The 21303-nt window shown below is 42.6% G+C and overlaps 1 protein-coding gene across 1 annotated transcript in view; it reads right to left on the bottom strand.

Annotated features, from left to right (window-relative positions):
- Window positions 1–21303, bottom strand: part of LOC134542973 (nose resistant to fluoxetine protein 6-like) — a 57251-nt gene that overhangs the window by 29659 nt on the left and 6289 nt on the right. The window contains exon 2 of the mRNA XM_063387610.1: window positions 6196–6416. Coding sequence (XP_063243680.1) covers window positions 6196–6416 — 221 coding nt within the window. The remainder of the gene's footprint in view (window positions 1–6195; window positions 6417–21303) is intronic.

The following is a 21303-nucleotide window of genomic DNA, read 5'->3' on the forward strand; positions in this document are numbered from 1 at the left end:
CCGCATCACCCTGCCGTCCTCTGCGCGGCACACCGCACCGCATCACCCTGCCGTCCTCTGCCCGGCACACCGCACCGCATCACCCTGCCGTCCTCTGCCCGGCACACCGCACCGCATCACCCTGCCGTCCTCTGCGCGGCACACCGCACCGCATCACCCTGCCGTCCTCTGCCCGGCACACCGCACCGCATCACCCTGCCGTCCTCTGCGCGGCACACCGCACCGCATCACCCTGCCGTCCTCTGCCCGGCACACCGCACCGCATCACCCTGCCGTCCTCTGCCCGGCACACCGCACCGCATCACCCTGCCGTCCTCTGCGCGGCACACCGCACCGCATCACCCTGCCGTCCTCTGCGCGGCACACGGCACCGCATCACCCTGCCGTCCTCTGCCCGGCACACCGCACCGCATCACCCTGCCGTCCTCTGCCCGGCACACCGCACCGCATCACCCTGCCGTCCTCTGCCCGGCACACCTCACCGCATCACCCTGCCGTCCTCTGCGCGGCACACCGCACCGCATCACCCTGCCGTCCTCTGCCCGGCACACCGCACCGCATCACCCTGCCGTCCTCTGCGCGGCACACCGCACCGCATCACCCTGCCGTCCTCTGCGCGGCACACGGCACCGCATCACCCTGCCGTCCTCTGCCCGGCACACCGCACCGCATCACCCTGCCGTCCTCTGCCCGGCACACCGCACCGCATCACCCTGCCGTCCTCTGCCCGGCACACCGCACCGCATCACCCTGCCGTCCTCTGCGCGGCACACCGCACCGCATCACCCTGCCGTCCTCTGCCCGGCACACCGCACCGCATCACCCTGCCGTCCTCTGCGCGGCACACGGCACCGCATCACCCTGCCGTCCTCTGCCCGGCACACCGCACCGCATCACCCTGCCGTCCTCTGCGCGGCACACCGCACCGCATCACCCTGCCGTCCTCTGCCCGGCACACCGCACCGCATCACCCTGCCGTCCTCTGCGCGGCACACCGCACCGCATCACCCTGCCGTCCTCTGCCCGGCACACCGCACCGCATCACCCTGCCGTCCTCTGCGCGGCACACGGCACCGCATCACCCTGCCGTCCTCTGCCCGGCACACCGCACCGCATCACCCTGCCGTCCTCTGCGCGGCACACCGCACCGCATCACCCTGCCGTCCTCTGCGCGGCACACCGCACCGCATCACCCTGCCGTCCTCTGCCCGGCACACCGCACCGCATCACCCTGCCGTCCTCTGCGCGGCACACCGCACCGCATCACCCTGCCGTCCTCTGCCCGGCACACCGCACCGCATCACCCTGCCGTCCTCTGCGCGGCACACCGCACCGCATCACCCTGCCGTCCTCTGCGCGGCACACCGCACCGCATCACCCTGCCGTCCTCTGCGCGGCACACCGCACCGCATCACCCTGCCGTCCTCTGCGCGGCACACCGCACCGCATCACCCTGCCGTCCTCTGCGCGGCACACCGCACCGCATCACCCTGCCGTCCTCTGCCCGGCACACCGCACCGCATCACCCTGCCGTCCTCTGCGCGGCACACCGCACCGCATCACCCTGCCGTCCTCTGCGCGGCACACCACACCGCATCACCCTGCCGTTCTCTGCGTGGCAGACCGCACCGCTTCACCCTGCCGTCCTCTGCGCGGCACACCGCAATGCATTGTAGTGTAGATAATTCCAAAATTTTTGGTGACATTCTCTAATACTCGATATTATCCTGGAGATTTGAGTGGCTATATTTTTTTTTTTTGGGGGGGGGGTCAATAATGGGTATATATACTCGTGTGCACGGGGAAATAATACGCGTCAAGAGAGAGATAGAGATAGAGAGAGAGAGAGATTGAGAGATTGAGAGAGTCCGTATGGGTGTTTGGAGAGTTAAGCATTTGTAATGGCCAGCAGTAATATTCTAAATGTTGTTGTTGAACCTAATATTTAAATGGTATTTGTAACTTTGTTTGATGAATCATTGTTTGGCCTTAGTTTGTTTTTCTTGTGATGTTTTTCTGGTTACAATTAAAGTGTTAAAGAGTTTGTTGTATGCTTTTGTGGTAGCCATATTTCTTTCAATAAATAGTTTATTTTCATTATCTCTATAATCAACTGTGTTAAGTTAAATTATATTTATTTATGAATTTTGGCAAATATAATTATGTTGAGAATCTACAGCCCTAAATGTTTTTTTCCTAGTTGGCTTATAATAATTTTCACTGTATTTCGGTGAAATATGTGTGGTTTTCAAACAACCTATAAAGTAGAAACTTGATAATTATTATGTTTTATTATCTATTTACTGTCATAAATGTTTTTTTAAGAGTATAATAAAACTAACATATTTAACCTACTTATAGATGTTGTCTTCTGCCACCTTGTAAAGAATAACGCCTAAGGTATTTTTTATTTTATTTGATTTTTAACTTGCAGGTTAGGCCCCATCTGGGCACACCTTGTTTACTTTGGAATTGTGTGCATGAACTTGGTAACTAGAGTTGAAGCTTGCATTGAGTGGTGTGTTTCACGGGTGGGTCCTGCCTCAATGTCTAAATCACGCGTTCATGCAGTTAGTATAATTAAATGGCATCTTAAAAAACGATGTTGCAAGTACCTCACAGGAAATGTATGTTAGATGTAGTGGATGCCCGAGACAAGCAAACAGAGATCACTGTTGCCTGCTCATACACAAAACAAAAATAAATATTGTTGATTTATTTAGACCCACGTGCATAGAAAGTTACGGGAGGAACCAAAAGCTTGTTTCCACAGCTAGAAACATCATTTTATCATTTTTAACTGTTACGTGGAGTGTTTTGTTATGACACCAGGAAAACTGTGCACCATACGCGGAGTAGAAAGGACTTACGTCGGCTGAGCCTTTCCTGGGTTACGTAACGCGAACACGTTCATCGTACTCGCCTGACATTCCACGCATTTCCCCCTCCTCCGTTTATCCACACGGCGGCCGAGTGAACGGCCTTGAACATTGTCGGGGTAACTGGGGAAACCAGGTTATGGTACTCAGTTCTGTGGGAATTTCATAAGAGCTGTAATCACACAAGTAACGTCATTACCGACGCGGAGCTGTTAGTAGGTTCCAACGGGAACCTTCGTATGCTAATCACACGCCATGAATACGGTCATGTAAGAGAGTTAACTTCCATTAACTAACGCTTGCTCACACTCAACGAGATTAATTCTTTCCTCATAATGAAACTTCATGTACTCGTACAGTTAAACATACAATATACAACTATACTCATACGAGGAAACGTAGAAATTTCAAGTCCATGTAACGGCTATGTCTGTGGCAATGTTTGTGCCTGATGATGGGAACAAATTTTAGTTTCCGAAACGTCACAACTGTGTTGTCTTAGGAATCTGTTTTCGTCTCTGCTGACGTCGTTTTATTGCCAGAAATAAATGTTTAGTGCCATCTGTTTGTCGTCGTTTTGCCCAAGACTGTTGTTTCTCTGTATTTAGAGTTCCTGTCGCAATTATCTCGTCGTGGTCAACGCACTGTGTTCGTCTGCACTCTGAATGATTCATTCCAAGGAATTCTCTGTGCTCTCTTTGCATTTAGGCATTTGAAATCAGCTGATATTGACTTGTTTTATATGTGTTTGTGTAATCATCGTTGTTTGTCCGTCCAGATTTTCTGTGTGACACACAGTATATACCTGCAATGGCAGTATGTCCTAAATAATGTTTGAAATCAATCTTTCCTATTGCAAGAATAATTGAAAGAACGTTTAAAATTTTAACTGCTGTGCTGTTACCGAATTTCAACTGTTAGCATACAACGCGAGTAAAGAACTGGGAGAAAATTTCACACCAAACATGAAATATACGTTTTCATACACCAAGAAATCCTTGGAAAAGGCTCTAAAACAAAAAAAGAGTAGATTATGTAACCAACTCAGAATCTTAAATAAAGAATCACCAACTAACGCAGGGATTGTGATCGCAACTCTAATAACACATGTCAAAATTGTCGTGATTTTCCCCTTACCAACTGTTGGCATAAGATTCCGGCAAGCACTGTGCAAATATTTTTTGTACCATTTTTCAAGGAAAATCCTTCGGAACCCAGTTGCCAGTGATATCACTTATGCCTTACAATGTGACAAGTGATATCGTCGGAAACTGAGTTTCCAAGGACTATCCTTGGAAAGTACAAGAAGATATTTCACAGTGTACGCTCTCCACTCAACTACAAATGTGGAAACAGGACCGAACGCTTGAAAATCACGTACTTCAAAAAAATTTATAAGGAATTTGTTTGTACTTAAACAAACCCTTGTAAAAATACAAAAAAAAATGTGTCTTGTGATATAATTTTCTTGTATAATTACAAGAGCCATGCTTGTAACGCCACAAAACAAACTCTTGTATAAAAACACCTAGTTAACCGGCAGTCTCAACAGCTTTCAGCATTAGCATCTCGTGCTGATTTTCGAACGAAACTAGTACCACAGCTTCCCAGATGCGTATAGCATGCTTTGAAAGATATATGCGTATTTATTATTTTGATCCTCTTATATTAACCGTCGTTTAGCCCAGTGGCAAAGGTATCCGCCGCTCAGCCTCAACTCGTGAAGTAGCTTTGCTCGGTTTCGAAACAAACCCACTGAAAAGATGAATTTTTATAAGTATTTTAAAAACAATTTTTAGCATTCGAATCAAATCTAAGATGGCCACAGACATCAGCAAGAATAACAATATAAAATTTAAAAAGTATGATTTTAAATTTGAAACAAGTTATATCGTCGGCTACTGATTTTCCAAGGATTTTGTTTGTTAAAGTACAAAAAAAAAAAAAACGTTTTTCCAGTATAGACAATCAAAGTTGGCAGATACTATCTGCACTGTCTGATGTAAAGCCGTGTATTAAAAAAATGGTTTCTTAGTGTAACTTTATTCGTTCGCTCTTTTATCAAGTTGCTCACCTAGTTGCACCTAGTTGCTCAAAAGGTAAAAGCAGGAAACATTACTGTGGAAATAAAAAAAAAATCTTAAGCAACTGCATGTTGCCAAACCGCAGCACATGACGAACACACGCCTTTCAAATCGTTTGGTTTATGTGTTAGCAGACCTCGGCATTAAGCCGCAGGTAGTAAACTCTGATTACTTCAAGGTGTTATGAGTCGCACTTAGTCCCGTGGTTTTGTTGCGCTGTAAATTGTAGACGGGGAAGGCGTCGAATTTATTGAGGATGGTTTTAAATACTCTTTAAGGGGAGGCATAGAGAAGCGACATACGCCACAAATGTTCCAAACAGTTATTACACTATAACTAGGGGCAGGCATTTTTCGCGAAAAACAATTTCTGAACGCTCATTAGACTGCAACAAGTTATACCCGCACCAGTGGTTTCTTCCTTGTAATTAGCGGCCGTCTGCGAGAGAAGCCATTACCCTTATTGGCCAGGCCAATCAGGAAACACTTGCTCCCGCACTGGATGGCTGTGATTGGTGTTCCGACAGTAGACATGCAACTGGAAGGAACTCAAACCAATCACGAAACACGGACGATGATACAGTGTTTGAACATCACGGCTGGTCTAAAATAATTTTCGCAAAAATAAAATTACACGGTCCTACAAACAAAAAAAAAATATTTGTGCTTTTACAAGAAAATTCTTTCGGAAACCGTTTGCCAAGAAATAGTTTTGTAAATATTACAAGAAATACATTGTAACATTTTGCAACGCAGAATTTTATATTTTAATTGATGTTCCATTCAAGAAATATATATATTTTTTCAAACCACAGGAAATATAGTTGAATATTTCAATAATTGTACTTATCATGCTTATTAACGTGAGGAGTTGATACAGGAAGGCTATTCAGGGAACGGTTTACAAATAACTAGGGACCGGAAAAATTCGCGGATTCAATGACCTCTAGGATAGCCTCCATTATCCTCTGCACTTCTCAAGTAAACACGCGTGTTCATTGGTTACTAAATTGTGAGTCGTCTCCACTGGGTAGCTTGTGATTCGACGCTTCTTCGGTCGATCGTCTCTCATTGGAACAGAGAGCTCCAGTTTAAACTGCGAGCCAATAGCAGAACCAGCAGAATTGTTCACATGTTTGAATTTCAGCCTATCACGGAATGAATCCGCGAATTTTTCCCGGTCTCTGGCCATGTGTTCCTCAGCGGGCGGGGCGGGGCGGGGCGGGGACTGACCTTGAGCTTCTCCCAGACGTGCAGCTGCGGCGGCAGGTCCTTGAGGTAGGGGTCGGCGGCTTGCCCCCCGTGGGGGCGCAGCGGGCGGTAGGACAGCTCCAGCAGGCAGTACTGGCCGCGCACCTCGCCCCACGACGCGCGCACGCACTCGTCGAAGTGGCCCATCTGGTATGTGGCTCCCGCCACCACGCCCTCCGGCACCTTGGTGGACGCGTCGAACACTGCGGGACCAACACCGCCCGTCGTCAGCCCCGGGGGTTCCTGGGCGCTCCACGCAGAGAAGAAGGTTTGTTTGTAGGGAAGCCCAAAACTCACGTAGTTTCGGTTCCCTGCAAGAATTTTCCGAAGATTTCCGAAGTTTTGCGTTTTGGTACAGTATTAAGGGGCCCGCCTACCTGGGCACACATACGGTGTGCAGAGCTCCAGGAAAAACAACGCGATTTCAAAACTACTCAAGATATCCGAGTGGGGCCTATTTACGAATAGCATTTAAGAGTTCGCTGAGGGCCGAAAAGTACTTTTAATTTCGGATTAAGTTTTAAAACTGTATTTTTAGAAGCGTTAGAATGCCTAAAACGCGTGTTTTCAGAGTAATTTTTAGGCATAAAACAATCAGTACAGATTCTTGAAAGCACTTAAGGGGCTTGCATAACACCTTTATATTTATTTCTCCGCCATATAATGTTACGGTCACCGCTAAAATTTCACAGTTATCCTGTGACGACGAGGAGAATGCGCGCCAGTTCAGAGCCTCGCGCTTAGAGGCTATACCGCGCTAGAAGCACCAGCGAGCGTCGCGCTTATCATCCCACCTCACTAACACACATACACCCCTGACGAGGCGGGCCCCTTAACGCCACTTAAGCCGCTAAATCAGAAGTTTCAAGCATGTTGTGACTGACCTAACCTAACTTAACCCTTAGATTTTTTTTTAAATTTAAATTTTTGAGAGAAATCCGAAGTTGCACGAACGTGTTAGGGAACCGAAACTACGTGAGTTGTAGGCTACCGTTGTTTGTATATGGCGAAATAAATATTTACTTTGGTGGAACAAAATATTTTGTTAGATTGACCAAACTCGGCAAGTACATAAAAAAAGATTATTTGTTACACCTAAAACCAAATATACATTTGAGTTGACAAAATCATTTTTGTTGGGTCAACAACATCTTTCCTACTACGAAATATTTTTTTTTTAACTAAACAAAATTATGTTTATTTCGGCCGTATACGAACAAATATTTTGTTGAGGCAAACAAACCTTTCTCTCGGTGCAGGGCGAGGACAAGGAACAACTGGGAGACACTGGAGGCATCCTCCCTTACGTCAGAGAGTTCCTCCGACGGGGCGTCCTTATGCCAGAAGGAGCGATCCTTCGAGCACGGCATGCAGACCATGCAATTGGTTCCCCCCCTCCAACCCGTTATTCCTTGTCAACCCAGTTTTGACGTAATAACTTCTTATAAATCGATGAACGCCGGCTGCACGAACGAAAAATTGTCACGTTCCGCCTGAGCCGAGCGTGCAAGAACCGGTCCGACCACCGTGCGAGAAAATCTTCTGTAATATCAAACAGGTTAAGGCGGGCTTTTTTTAACTAATTGTTTGTGATTATATTTAAACAAATTATTTAAACTAAATTTGCAAAAAAACTGTAAATAATATTTGAAAATTAAAAAGTATACAATTTTTTCATCAATGTTTTGTTACCGTTTCCGGTAACTGTTTTGGTAATTAATAATTTAATTATTTGGTTATTGTTATTTCTTTATTCACAGTTATGTTTTTTAGTTTTTTTTTATTTAATTGCATTAGGAGGACTCTAAGAACGTGAAACCGTTTGCTCAACGGCCGCCTAGTGATGTGTGGGTGTGGTTGTTACGAGTGTACCCGAGGACGGCCGAAGAAGCTCGATGGTGACGTAGCCGAGTGACGCGCTCAGCGGTGGCGCGCGAGTGTGCGGTACGGGACTTGCAAGCCGGACTCGACAGCAGGAGGATGGTTCGGAGCGACCGTCTGGCCCGCGGTGTGGCAGTGGCGCGGAGGCGCGTTGACCACCAGCTGGGGCCCCACTCAACATGCTCAAAGTAAGGAGTCGACGCTCATACTTGTTATGGCCAGAATAGGCGAAGGTCGGGGCTGTGAAATACTAAATGCTAAAATAGACTGTGTTTCGCGACATAATTTGACTTTCTTCAGGACCGGCAATAATTTTTGTAGTGGATGAATGAACTTAAAGAAGATAATGAACTTGTCACTCGGTCCCACATAGTCATCATTTGGATGAAGTGCACGGACACAGTTCAAGTACGTTTACGTATTATCATGAGGACTGCCGTATAAGCCGCGAGCAAACGGGAAAGTGCGCGCACAGGACAAAATAAAAACTTTAGATTTTTTGTTTAACTATAGTTTTATATATATTTATTTTTGTATAGGGCATTTATGTGTTACATGCAATGTATACGTGGAATCCTAGGTAGGTCTGATAGTAAATGTTGACTGCACTTAAATTTTTGGTGTTCTTTATAATGGTACTCACACATTGCCCGGGGAATAAGGGAATAAGCTATTCACCTTTGGTTGGCCTTGGGGCATGAGTGTGGGGAGGAATTGCTAATCGCGCTGTTGCGGGAGTTACGCAGCAGCGGGGTTGCAGTTTTCTTATGACGTTATCACGTAAAGTTATCGTCCGTAAACCGACTTTACAGATAACCCCCCCCCCCCCCATTTTTTTTAGTCGTGGATACGCGAATCTGGAAATCCGTTAGAGAGAGAGAGAGAGGTGCTACTAAGAGAGGATGAGACTACCCACCCCAGCATAGTCACAACCTCGGCCCCCCTGCCACGCTCAGCTGACCAGACAGCTGAGTGTGTCCTTCGCCCTTGTCAGCACTGCTGGCGTTTACAGCCCGCTGACCGTGCCCGCTGAACTGAACCTTCCACGTCAGCCGCCATCTTGCGTCGTGGGAAACTTCCCTACGTCGCTCGCCATCTTGGATTCACTATCCACGTGACAGAGTGGTGTAGCACCGAAATATTATTAGTCAGTGGTGTGGGCCGTCTGTTCTGAAGTTGGAAGTCAGCTGGTTAGCAATTGGTCAACAAAACTAACCATATCTATATAAAGGCTACTATGCTATACATTTGTTCAATACCTTGAAAATAACTAACTCCCTACGAATAATTCGAACAGGTGCTATCGTGCAGTGAATTTTTTGATAACAAACATTGGTAATACCAACACATCTGCAATAAATAGCGTTAAAAATGGTTTTGCAATGCATGTATGATTCTGATTTCAATTGTTATAAACGTGAAAAATATTGTCCACGCCAACTCCCATACTTCTCACCTCCATGTGTTCTAGTGTCTCTACCACCATCGCGGATCCAAGATGGCAATGTGTAGACTTTTCGGGAATTCAATATGGCGTAATCCAAAATGGTAGACTTTTAAAAGATCAAAGATGGCGTACCTATTCCAAGATGGCAGTCTCTCTCCGACTCCTTCACCAAAAGGAACAATTATATACTACTACCGTTTCTGGGCAGCATGAAAACTGGTCGAGTACCACAGGGGATAGCTAACACGTGACTTGATATGATACTGCAGTGGATTAACATTGCCTTCCTCAGTTTGAAGGCGAAGGGAGAGCGCAACATACCAGTCTTGGACCCTGGAAGTAAAAATTCCACAAGTGAAAAGTCACCGACCCTGTCAAGAATCGAACTCGATACTTTTGCTTACTAATCAAAACCTCAGACCACTAAGCTAATAAATCAGAATTTGTCAAATTAGACCCTAACAAATATGACGCGGTGACAAATTACTTTTTTAGTCAAAGCAAAATCGTTTCAAGTAACCACAAAATACTTACACTCTACACACAGAAAAAAACAATTCTGTACTCAAAAGATGACTTGGAAACCATTTGCTAAGAAATAGTCAGTAATACCATTGCATATAAATAATACTTATTTAATATTTAGTTTTCTTTACAAGTAGTAGTTTTATTCAATGGGAATAGTACAAGTAATATATTGTAACTTCGTACAAACATGGCTCTGGTTGTTTCTGCATGTATGAAATATGTTTTTCGAAATAATACTGAGTCTTGTTTACGAAATTTGGTGTTTAATTTTATATTTTAATTTATGTTTCGTTCAAGTATAATTGATTCAAACTATGGAATGATAATCAAATTGTCAAAAACTGGACTTAATTTTGTTTTATTATGCTTATTAATGAGCACAGCTTAATTGGAAATCTATTAAGCGAACGGCTTACAAATAACTTTAACTATTGGACAACACAAAGCATAAATGATCGGGTAAGAATCCAAACCTGTTATTACCGCGAAAAACATTTTTCGAAGTGAAACAGTTTTTTCCACGTGAATGTAAAAAAAAATGTATAAATATTCGGTAATTTTACGTGAATATTTCTGTACCATTTACAAAAAAAAAATATTACAGTGTAAGTTACGAGAAAGACACTCTAGAGCGTGACGTAATGTACGTCATATGCGAAAGGAAGTCCTTTAAGGGTCATTATCCTCCGTCAACAAGCGTATGTGCGTGGCCTCCGGCTGTATTATGGCACGTAAAACCAAACCAATTACAGTGTAAGTTGCGAGAAAGACACTCTAGAACGTGACGTAATGTACGTCATATGCGAAAGGAAGTCCTTTAAGGGTCATTATCCTCCGTCAACAAGCGTATGTGCGTGGCCTCCGGCTGTATTATAGCACGTAAAACCAAACCAATTACAGTGTAAGTTGCGAGAAAGACACTCTAGAACGTGACGTAATGTACGTCATATGCGAAGAAAACCCTTTAAGGGTCATAATCATTTGTCAGCAAGCGTATGTGCGTGGCCTCCAGCTGTATTGTGGCACGTAAAACCAAACCAAGTAAATGGATAAAAATTAGGCTTGTCCTTCGGCCGGTAGGCAAACACCTTAACGGCCATCATTCAAGGCTCTCTCATGCAGCGACCGACGAGAAAAAGTAAAAAAAGAAACCTCACGAACTACCAGCCTTAGGTCCACGAGGTCAGCTTGTGTGATGCGCCGCGAGGCAGTGACCTCACACGTGTTCGAGACCGTCAGAAGAAGACGACCTCGGCTCCGCGCGGGAAACAAAAACACAGCCGCTCGTTACTCAGTTGGTAAACAAACACAACTGAAGGGGGAAATAAAAACCCCGTAAACGAAGAAGAACAAAAATATGACGTGTGGGTGTCCCCGGCTGCCGCGCTCTCTTGTCACGTCACGAGGTCACGTGACGAAGGTCACAGGGTTCGATGCAGAGCACACTGGAATCGCGTACAGTTCGCTACCAGGTGGTCTGAAGTCATATACATAGTTGCCTGTTTCGCAAAGTTGTTACGAACAAGTGTTACGGAAAAGTGTTCCACATAGAGTTAAAAAAAAAAAAAAAATGAGTTGTCGCTAGCAAGTAAAAGTTGCACTTGCTTGAGACAAGTTTAGTTGGTACACTTGAAACTACCAAGAGTCGGCAACGTAACCTTATTTGGTTAATGTTGCAGAATGATTTTTTTTTATGATTACATTTAACGTCTGCATTTTTTTTAAATATTGAACTTATTAGTAAAATAACTGGACTACATTTTTTTCAACTTGAAAACGTAACCTAGATAAGTTGTGAGATATATAAAACGTGAGTACAAAAACTTCTCGTTACTTTTGGGTACTTTCACGAACTTTGAAAAAGTCAAACAATGCATTTTCGATAAGAGGTAGTGATTTTGTGAAAGAATCGTTCTATCCTAGCGCGCACACGCACTGGCGGTGGAGTTATAGATACAAACAGGAACCGCGCCCGTATCGCAATAACACGCACTGGTGGTGGGGTTCGACACAAACAGGAACCGCGCCGGTATCATATAATAACACGCACTGGCGGTGGGGTTAGACACTAACGGGAACCGCGCCGGTATCATATAATAACACGCACTGGCAGAGGAGTTCGACACAAACAGGAACCGCGCCGGTATAATATAATAACACGCACTGGCAGAGGAGTTCGACACAAACAGGAACCGCGCCGGTATCATATAATAACACGCACTGGCGGCGGGGTTAGACACTAACAGGAACCGCGCCTGTATCATAATAAGGAAAGCTGCGAAAGCTCCTTCCGTCCAAAGCGGCGGCGAGCACGCGAGATTGGACACCCGAGATGCCGCCAGCACACGTGATGTTCGGCGCAGGACGCGTGGCTTACTTGAGCGGCACACGTGACGCTTTCTACGTGCGGGTTCGGTAACTGCAGCCCGCCGCGGCTGCCAAAACAATCCGTTACTCCAGTGAAAACATTGCTTTCAACCGAGGACAGCTCGTCCTTATTTCACAACGTCTCGCCGTGCATCTTGGGTTTTTATTATATACAAACTCCGAAACCTGGGTGACAGCACGCATGGACAAAATAAAACAAAGTTAGCTGGTGAAGTAGCTCGGCTTCTGGGTTGTAGCCGTGTCCTTGGCGAAGAATTCACCGATGTTTCGGTCGACATTGCAGTCGCCATCATCAGGAGACCTCAGTAGGTAACTGCTCCCTGATTATGGCGACTGCAATGTTGACCGAAACATCGGTGAATTCTCTTCGCCAAGGACACGGCTACAACCCAGAAGCCAAGCTACTTCAGACGATGGCCGCGAAAGACTGCGAAAAATTATTAAAGTTAGTTGTGGTCACTGAACGTAGAGTGCCCAAAAAAAAAATAGAATTTTTTTTATAGGCACGTGTTGAATACCATTTATACTATCACCTAGCCCGATTGCTGATATCCTTAAGAGAGAACGCGCCGTCTGATACATAGATTTTTCATCTAAGACGGTTCATCTGCCATTGCTGCAAACCTGTCTTTGAAGATGCTTTCGTAACTGGACTGATTTCCAGAATTACTGAGACACAGTCATTGCTCTTCTAGTGAAAAAAACGTATCAGGTTTACTAAACGTGTAAAATTCTTTATTTGTATATGTCGTTAGAGAGCTCAGATAATTAATAATAATAAGTTTAACCTACGTGTTAGTGAAGGATTTTTTACTCCATAATACACAGTTTTTAAAGTGTGTGTGATTAAAGGGGAAGCGAAATTTGTTGTATTGGCGAGGATCATTAACGTCAACCCTTCAATTCATATGTAAAGAGCGTTATGTAGCGTCTACTCACATAGTTTACTCAAAAATAAGTGTTTTAGAAACGCAAATGGTATTAATGTGACGAATTATTTATATGTCATTTAAAAATTGGTTCAGCTAACGTTTTGAGCTGTTACAAGCCAATCCCTATATAACTTAATTTTTTAAATGTTTAAAAAAATCTGCGTGATTGTTTGATTAACACGATATGGATCAATTTTTTTACAGCATACTTGACGTTTCTTCAAACATGTATTATGAGCTGTCTGTACTTACTCTTACCACGTATGCTGACTTTATCAACTTGAGCATAACCTCAAAACAATAAATGTTAAGCTCGCATGAAGACGCTGAGTAACGTAGTAGTACAATGTACTATTACAGTGGTTCCCAAACTTTTTCAGCTAGCGACCCACCTTTCCTTATAGGAATACCTCCACGGTCTATCGGTCCATGGTGGAGTAAAAAACCTTATTTGTATCGTATCCTTCCTTATGTATATATAATTTACCATCAAATATTGCATATATATTATATATATTTTTTTTTTCAAAATACCGATTGATTATTGATAAACAATTTGTGTTCTGATTTGAAAATGGTTGATAAAATATAGGCACTTTGTTGCAAAACAGTTAATTATTTAACACTACCTATATATGTGTTTGCACGCAATTCGATTTGTTTCGATTTTTCTTATGTTCTCTGATGGTTTATTTGATGGTTTCTGATAGTTATAGGATCGAGTCCCGACCCACCTGTAATCCTTCCGCGACCCACTGGTGGGTCGCGACCCACCGTTTGGGAACCGCTGCTCTAGTATATTTTCAAGTTAATGTGTCAGATAGAGGCCAACATGTGTCTGGTTTACTAGGTGATGTGTGATTGCATAATACGAGCCAAGTTCGTTGGACGGGACTTGGAACAGCGATCTAGCGTCCCGAACCGGTAACGCGAAATAGGATTTTTATTTTATTTTTAAATCCCACGTGACCGGTTTCCGACGTTAGCATCGCGCGCGAGCACTGACCACGGAGAACGAAAGTCGTTTCTGCGCCGACGCGTGTCTTGTGAGTTGAGAAACCAGCCCGTCGACTTACGTTTCCATCAACTCGTCTCGTCACGTCACTTGCAGAGCCGCCTTGCTTCGAACCGTCTGCTAAGCAGGAACTTTTTTTTTTTGACGTGACAACGTCTAATAAATCGATGAACGCCGGCTGCACGCACGAAAAAAGTGTCCCGTTACGCACATTGTCCCGTGACGCTGTGTCCCGTTACGCTCATTGCACGCTTGCGCCGCATCTATCTCTCTTCCACTCGATTGGCCTATGCGTCCGAGGAGAAGAAAGACAGCGGCAGCACACAACTTACATCTACACGTGAACTGTTTCGTCGACTGGTTATAAAGTGAAGTGAAAAGTTAGTGTGGTTTTCATTGCTTATTACAACAATTTCGGCAATAAAGGTTAATTATTCTTGCATTTTAAAAATCTGATTACTAGTATAATTTCAAGTATTTATTCTTTTATTATTAAAATAAAAATTATTCAATTTTATTCATAAAAGTATGCAATAATTTCATCAATGTTTTTTATGACGTAGTCACGTTAAACTATCGTCCGTAAACCGACTTTACAGACAACAATTTTTTTATACATATTTTATCAATCATTTTCCTGTTCATCTCCGGCGGGGAGTGACAAAATTCTGTTCAGAAAGAGAATTTCGACGACTTCCGACATACGTATACAGGGTATATACAGTAGTATACACAGTAGTATATAAATGTATGTCCTGTTACTGGGTTCTGGGTGTGGTGCCACGGTGCTCGTCGCCATCTTGGAATTGTGACGCTACGGCGGCCATCTTGGATTACCTTGACTCAGACCTCCAAATTAAATGTCGTCAATTCCGCCATTTTGGATTATGGCGCGACTTCCGCCGTATTGAAAACCCGTAAATATTAACCAAAAAGTTCGGAAATAATTTAAAATTAAAAATAATATATTAAATAAAATTTTAATAAGAAACCCACTTACGTCACCGGTGAGGGCAAAAAAAAAGTGATGTCTTTCCTCCACGGAGGCTACCAGCAGACTGACCTCAAATCACTACTACCAAGTATGATATTATATCAACTAGTATGACGTCATGGTAGCCATCTTGGATCTGCGATTGGGATTTCGTTTGCTCGAGATCACTTCTGCGTCCATATTAGTTCCTTATTTACGCGCTAGAGTGCAGTGGTAGGATTTCAACAGTCAACAATTGTCACGTCTGCAGTCTTGTTGGCTATCTTGGCCGCCATCTTGAAAATATGAAATTATTAACATATATTTTCGGAAACGAGGCTATACAAGAACAATAAAAGATAAGCATAAGCAAAAATGAACTTTACAAGCTCCTATCCACACGATGAAGACATATTCACTGTCTTTTCGTTAAAACGTGACACTCCTTATAAGAGAAGTTGCCCACATTTACATTTCGACTACCATTAAATTTCACCTTGCCTTTATCTTCTGACATGCTGTCACAAGATTATTAGTTTTTAGAGGTTGATGCAGCTGTTTACCTGTAGCGATTAAATTTTATTGCTTCTCTTGCGAGATAGCCAACTGAAATTATGAATATACCTATTTGTAAATTTACGTCAAAGCCATAATATTTCAATTTTTCTCCTAGTCTCATTCTTGAACAATGCCAAGACAGACGACAGTATTTGTCCTATACAGAATGATTAACGAGGCGTTATCACCACTCACATGTCTTAATCCTAACAGAGTATTCGGAACCGTAACCGTTTTACAGAACCGGGTACTAATCTTCAGAGAAACCGACTATTCACGGTACTTTTTGTTTAAGGTTTTTTTTTTAATTAATGGTGCAGCAGTCGCTGATTGAAGTAATAGTAGTTAGTTTTGAACGATTGAACAAGATTTAGAAATTAAATGTTTGAAAAAATATATTTGAGCTACAAATTTTTATTGCGAAAAGTGACTAATTACGTGAGCGAAATCATTTTGTTCTCAGCCTTACTCTCAACCTTTACCTTTGGAAGAAGAAAAAATTGAACAAATAAAGTATTAACGCATGTAAAATCAAAGAATTATTAACTTAAAAATATAATTTATTCATTTCATAACAAACTTAAAAGATTAAATATCGTTATTGAAAGAATGTAGCCGCAACAACCACAGGCACACACGGTAGTCCATCATGGACTGCCGACTGACTAACTCCGCCCACATTCATCACCTCGCCAGAGGAGATAATCACATGAAAGTAACCTTGGAGTGGAAAAAAAAAATTGTTTGTCTGTAAAGTCGGTTTACGGACGACAGTTTAACGTGCCAACGTCATAACAAAACATTGATGAAATGATTGCATACTTTTATGAATAAAATTGAATTATTTTTATTGAATTATCACTATACAAAGAAGGAGTGAAATGAAATCTACAATTTAATTGATAAATTTACTTTTATTTGCACTCATTAATTAAAATATGTTTAACTATAACTTTTATACATGTTTGCTATTTAACTTCTTCCAATCTGTGTTATTCTGTTAAGGATAGGACGATGATAGGAAAAGTTGGAAACGAATGGGAGTGTTTCAAGTTTAATGTGCCTCGAAAAAGTCAAATCGATGGTTGTTCCAATCGAGTGGAAGAGAGATAGATGCGGCGCAAGCGTACAATGAGCGTAACGGGACACAGCGTAACGGAACAATGTGCGTAACGCGACAATGTGCGTAACGGGACAATGTGCGTAACGGGACACTTTTTCGTGCGTGCAGCCGGCGTTCATCGATTTATTAGACGTTGTCACGTCAAAAAAAGAAATTTAATTCTGTCGATGTCGAATCCCGAAATTACCAAAAAAACCGGGAATCGATTTTAAAATTCCCGGTTCTTTTACTATGTCAAATAATTGGGAATTCCCGGTAATTCTGGGACCGTGAACCTTGATCCTAACATCAGTTGGAGAAAGATTTTTCATGTAAATGTGGGTGATCATCCTAGCATTTACGGAATATTTCTGCGAATTGGAAATGCCTCACAATGAACAGCTGTTTGCGCATGGTGAAGGATGAAGGATATCGTTTACCAAAAGAGCTGTACAAATACGTGAGGAACTACTTGTGCGTATCATACGGGCTTTTACAGTAGTCAACTACGTAGAGAAAAACGTGCTGTATGCACGTAAGCGTGCGGTACAAGTGTACTGAAGAAGACGGAAACATTTTGAACGTCTTTTGTATTATTGTTACACCCAATTGTGACGCTAAGCTTTAAACACTACTGGCTAAAAATACATCACTGAATTCACATATGATAGGGATGTTATTGCATTTGTATTGGGAATAGGACCAGCAAGGATGTAAACTATTTGGCTCCGTATGAATTATGGAATAAGCTTTTTGAGTGGCGGTTACTCCTCATGAGCCAACCTCTATATTTAGTCACCTCTGTCTAGTAATATCGCCGTGAAGACATGTTTTATGCGCAGTTAATATTCATGGCCAAACAACAACAAAAAAAGAAGAAAAAAAAGAGGCACTTCATCATGAGACTGGTCTTATCCTTCATCGGATATTTTTTTTTTCCAATCACCGATATTCACAGCAGGTGATTGAGGTTTTTTTTTTTTTCCCCCGCTCCCTTGTTCACGAGTACATTTGGCCTCCCAAAATGGTCGGGACATTTGTATTCCGACTCCTGGTCGACTCGTCCTTGATCGAAGGTCCTTCCTTAACTGCAGTTCAAGGTGGAGGCGAGCCACATTCGCGCAAACAACCGTCCATTACACGCGCGCTACCTCAACCGCCAAGTGGTGACATCACTCACAACGGCAGACAGCATGCGATTATCCGGTCGACGGCCCATTTATTTCCCATTTGCGAGAGAACTATCACGTGCGGCGCATGCGTGCAAATAATCGTGATACTGACAGGAATTTTTTTTAAAATATTGTCCTCTTGCTGTCAGTTTTTTTATTCTAGTTGGTAATGCGAAGGGAGATAATTTATAATTGGTTTAATTTCTTCCCAGTAGCAAAAAAATTAAACCTACTTCGTTATTGGAAACTCAGCAGAACCGAATTATTTGATATTAAAAACCTATTAAATTATAGAAGGTGTCCCAGAACTCAAACGTTAAGCTGAGAATAGTCTTAGGCCAACAAAATTCCTAGTTTTCGAGTTATGAGCTGTAACCAAATTATTACATTCTGTGACTTAAAATTTGCATATTATTTTATTGTAATTTTTGTTACCCAGGCATAATGATATCAATATAATATAAAAATATCTTTATAAAATTGCAAAAATAGTTCATCGGGTAACTTTCAATATTCATAATGTAAAATAAATATAGTATTTTGACTTGGCTAATTATTTTTATAGTAAAGCTAATTTAAGAAAGATTTAAAAGTTTTACAACACTGGCCGCTTCTTATAAAGATGAAAGTTATATCTGTGACTTTGAAAAAGGTTTCTACTAATATACAAAATAAAAAAAAAAATACATTACAGGTGCACTAATGCAGATGGCAAAGAGTTTTAACATTTGCTATAATGTAATTAAATAATTTAAATAAATACTCATTTTCATTTCGAATACCACTATCCGTTTCACTGTAACTCACATACTGTCTATCTCACATCGACTAATTTAATTCGTTCTCAGAGTTATATAATATTAGGTATGTATTATCAGAGTATGGAAGTGGATTGTGACCACTCAAGTAGAGAGGCTTCAATGGTGGGACCAAGGTGTGCCTGGCTCCCATTAACGTGATTTGAATTAATCTCCTAAGATAAATCACATAAATACATAAATCCGCTGATGGCAAACTCACTTTCCCATCGGCAACATCCGCCACGTTTTCCAAAATACGAAAATAAATTTCTGACATCTCAGGTTTTGAACTCTGATATAAGAGAGGGGGTAATAAATCTTACAGGCCTCTTTGACTGTACTGTGACTCCACAAGCAGCTAACTACAAGTCAATGCAGGATAAGATATTGACGCAGGAATACTGGATCCACGCGATCTAGTGACTCAGCGCGAGCGACGCTAGCGCCCGAATGTCCGCAACCAACTCGGCATTGGTGACCGCTGGTTGGCGGGTTGCCGACTTTTCAGGGGCTCCATGTAGCTACCAGGCTGGCATAGATGTTCTAGTCGATTACTCATCATCTTTCTGGAATCTATAAGGCGACTTAGTCCTCGAAACCTTGTATTTTGATATTTTTGGCTAACGTTTTCAAATTTGAGTTACTGGGACAAAATTTTGTTCATGATAGGGCATAAAAAATTATATTTCCTGATTTCAACACCCAGTCTGGATATCTGCATTTCCATGTTATTGTTTAAAGACAGTTACTGCAATTGTTTTACTATATAATAATTGAAAATCATGTTTTTCTACTTATTTATTTTCGTCCAACAAGTTAAAAGTTTCAAACACATACACTCGGACTGATGCAATCAATGTTCCTTACTAGATGTTGGTCTTTGGTGTTTACATGACTGGGGATGCATAAAGTTTACCATCTGTAGTAATTTTTTATGAAAAATTTTGTCATAAAAATTTGAAATAACAAAATTTTTTTTTAATCCAACTTGGCAATAGGCAGTTCCTGAATGTCTTAGAAAATTTTTGAATTCGTCAAGTTGATAAATATAGATCCTGTGCCCTCTGAGGAACACGCCTTTATTTCAACAGTTTGTAACGTGTGTACCTGCGTACACTTGCAAAGTATTGTACCCCTGACTTTTCACTGCATACCACCTGCAACACAGTGAGCTGGGCAGGCTTCCCCCGAATAGACGAGACTATTCTTCTTCCAGCTCGTCAGGGAAGCCTGGCATGCGCCCAGACTATCAATAAGCAGAACAACTGGGACATCCAGCCAGGAGGCTGCCTCGCTGCTCCGACACCGCTCGCCGGCCTACACCGTCAATCGCCGCGGAGTTGCTGCCGCCCGAGGACCGACAAGACATCGACTGGGTGAGACCTGTCCGAGTTGTAACCCAGGATATGGACAGTTCTTGTGGAAGCGTCGCTGGATTAGGCATAAAATCTTTCAGAAAGAACATTAATAATAAAAACAAAGGTCCGGCCACGAGGCCAAGAGGGCGTGGATTAGCTAACTTCAGTGAGGGCCGAGCGAGCGGAAGTATTGACACAATCACGACACTATCAGGACACTATCGCGACCAGATCGCTACACACTTTGGACTCTAACTCTACCGCCGGTAACGAAGATTCGTAGCCACAATAGACAGTGAACAAGATAACGAACTTACGCGTTACTACGGGAATGCGGAGAGAGCTTCACATGGTACCGGGGGAAGAGTAAAGAAAACCTACCTATAAACATTGACAACGTTACTCGACTAGTTGCGTGTATATAATTGTAACCTCTGGTATTAACTATCTGTATTTATGTTACGTGTAACATTGAGTAATATTAAGATTAGGTATGTTCCTTGTAACTTTGTAAATGGTATAGCCTTAGTAGTTGAAATTGACGGCGTTTTGATCGTTAGCTGTGACGAGCGCACGGCTCGCCACATTTAAGGGTATTGTTGTGTTTTGTTTTAATTGTTCAGGAATCGAACACGTAGCGTTAATTCGTGCGTTTTGTGTTCTAGTGGGAACTTACCACAGCAGTTCGTCTCCACGGGAACCCGACTTGTTTAAGTGTTATGTCAGTTTGAGAATCTATGAAATTCCTTTTGGTGTTATTGCGTTTGTCAATAAATTGTTATGGGATCGAATTTAACTTAGCAACTAATTTCATAACCACCCGCAAACGTCCCTTTTCTTCCTTGTTAAGGTTTTCCTTGTCCTTAGTAAAACCCGCGACAAGTTTGTAGTTTTTAATTCATTATACTTTTATTTCGTTCAGAATTCGAAATTTGG

This window comes from Bacillus rossius (genome assembly GCF_032445375.1).
Source record: "Bacillus rossius redtenbacheri isolate Brsri chromosome 9 unlocalized genomic scaffold, Brsri_v3 Brsri_v3_scf9_2, whole genome shotgun sequence".
Lineage (NCBI taxonomy): Eukaryota > Metazoa > Arthropoda > Insecta > Phasmatodea > Bacillidae > Bacillus > Bacillus rossius.